The sequence below is a fragment of the Priapulus caudatus genome, unplaced genomic scaffold, assembly GCF_000485595.1.
Source record: "Priapulus caudatus unplaced genomic scaffold, Priapulus_caudatus-5.0.1 Scaffold614, whole genome shotgun sequence".
NCBI classification, from domain to species: domain Eukaryota; kingdom Metazoa; phylum Priapulida; class Priapulimorpha; order Priapulimorphida; family Priapulidae; genus Priapulus; species Priapulus caudatus.
The window spans coordinates 132,502-134,561 of record NW_014577675.1 but is presented as its reverse complement, the minus strand read 5'-3'; the positions used below and the strand labels follow the sequence as shown (position 1 = coordinate 134,561).

The 2,060-nt window shown below is 47.7% G+C and overlaps 1 protein-coding gene across 3 annotated transcripts in view; it reads right to left on the bottom strand.

The window, feature by feature from the left end:
• Positions 1–2,060, bottom strand: part of LOC106812164 (eukaryotic elongation factor 2 kinase-like) — a 45,733-nt gene that overhangs the window by 7,794 nt on the left and 35,879 nt on the right. For all 3 annotated transcript variants that reach the window (XM_014815970.1, XM_014815968.1, XM_014815969.1), the window contains exons 11-12: positions 670–861; positions 151–275 (exon numbers count right to left, since the gene is read on the bottom strand). In XM_014815970.1, coding sequence (XP_014671456.1) covers positions 151–275; positions 670–861 — 317 coding nt within the window. The remainder of the gene's footprint in view (positions 1–150; positions 276–669; positions 862–2,060) is intronic.

The following is a 2,060-nucleotide window of genomic DNA, read 5'->3' as shown; positions in this document are numbered from 1 at the left end:
TGATCACGCACGCACGCTCACACGCGCACACACGCTCACACATACATGATCACGCACGCACGCACGCACGCACGCTTACACGCGCACGATCACGCACGTTCACATGCGTACGCACTCACGCACGCACGCTCGCACACACAGGACACTTACCGGCTCTTGCCTAGCGGGTTTCCGCACACGAACGCCTTTGCCATGTAGATCATGGCGCTGCGATCGCCGGCGTCTGCAGCCTGCAGCATGTAGTCGATGCCGCGGTCCACGTTATCCAACACGTTCTGCAGCAGACGATAGACCCACACTATAGAGGGCAGCACAGTAGCAGCGCGGCGTGTCGCTTTGTCGACCACCATCGTTAATTACTCACCTTTGCATGTCATTAATGATTGGAAAGAAAGGAATAATAACAACTTCCCGAGGAGACTCGAAATAATTATTATAATTATAAGAGACGACGCCCACCACCTGATCGAATACTCTTGCGCACTGCGACGCAGATCCATAACGAGAGAGAGAAAAGGAACAAGATAGAGAGAGAGACACACAGAGAGAAAGAGCGAGAGAGAGAGAGAGAGACACACAAATAGAGCGAAAGAGAGAGAGAGAGAGAGCGAGAGAGAGAGATAGAGGGAGAGGGAGCCCCCAACCTCCGCGGCGTGCGCTGCACCGTACCTCTATGGTGACGTCACAGAGCATGTCTGTGGGCAGCGACAGGTAGAGACGGGCGAGCGTGAGTATGGCCTCCAGCACGCCACACTTTGCCGCCTGCTGCAGGTGGAACATGGCCGCCCCCATGTCGCGCTCGCTCTCCGCACCGTCCGAGAACCGTCCCATCTCATGGTACTTCGCTAGATCCAGGTGAATCTGCGTGAGGCGACAACGATTTATATTTATTATTATTATATATATATAATATTATATATCCTATTTTATATTATCAGGAGTTAATAATGACAAAACTTTAAAAAATAATGATAAAAATAATTAAATAAATTGAAAAAAATTATGATAAAAATTATATTTATATTTATTATGCACGTCGTACTGTTACAATGACGGACGCTTGAAACGTACTGACAGAGCTACGAATGTTTAACATGATTCGTACAGGAGGACTTTTAAAGCTCATTTAACGCAATTTTTATTGAGGTTTGCACATTATTGATGGTGCAAAATTTCTTTTTATTACAGGCAATGATTCTTTCTAAAAATTCAAGGACATTTTCATGAAATTCAAGGACATTTTCATGAAGGACTTTTCAAGCACAAAATCAACAATTACTAAATTCAAGCACTTTTCAAGGACTCCCCTCAAATTCAAGGACTTTTCAAGGACTGTGCGAACCATGTATATATATATATATATATAATATCAAGAGCGTATAAAGAAGGCGAGCGTACAACGGTGAAATGGTGAAACCATGTTGCAGTATTAGTCGAATTAAGAAACTTCGCTTTTTTATTTTGACGATTCTTTGCGGTATTATTGATCAGCTGTCCTACCTTGTTAATATAAAACAAACCGCTTGTCCCTACGATACTCCTACGCTGAGATAATGAGCGGTGGAAATCTGGTATTTTCGCCGAAAACCGACTCGAGATCAGTGTTTACTGTGACTGACTCTCGCTTTGTGGCCAGTTTATTGCTTCCAGTCGCCGCTGTGTAGCGCCATGGTAGCGCTGACTCACGTCAGTATTACGAAGATTACTACACATCCAGCGTGAGGTGGGCACAGGTGGGGGTCATCACCAGGCCCGTAGCCAGCTTTATATTGGGGGGGGGGGGTTCGTTTTTCAATGTTGGCAATTTGCTCGGCAGGGGCGTGTACAGGATTTGTACCAGGGGGGGTCTAACCGTAACCCAAAGTTGCGAGCACGCGAAGGGGGGGTGTGGGGGGCCCTCCCCCAGAATTTTTTTTAAATTACACCCCCTCAGATGCGTTTTCTGCGCGAGCAAGGGGGGGTCCGACTCCCTGGACCCCCCTGTACACGCCCCTGCTCGGGCGCGAAGCGACCAGGCGAGGGAGCCAAGCGACCGAGCGGGAAGAGAGTGTGGGAGGGGG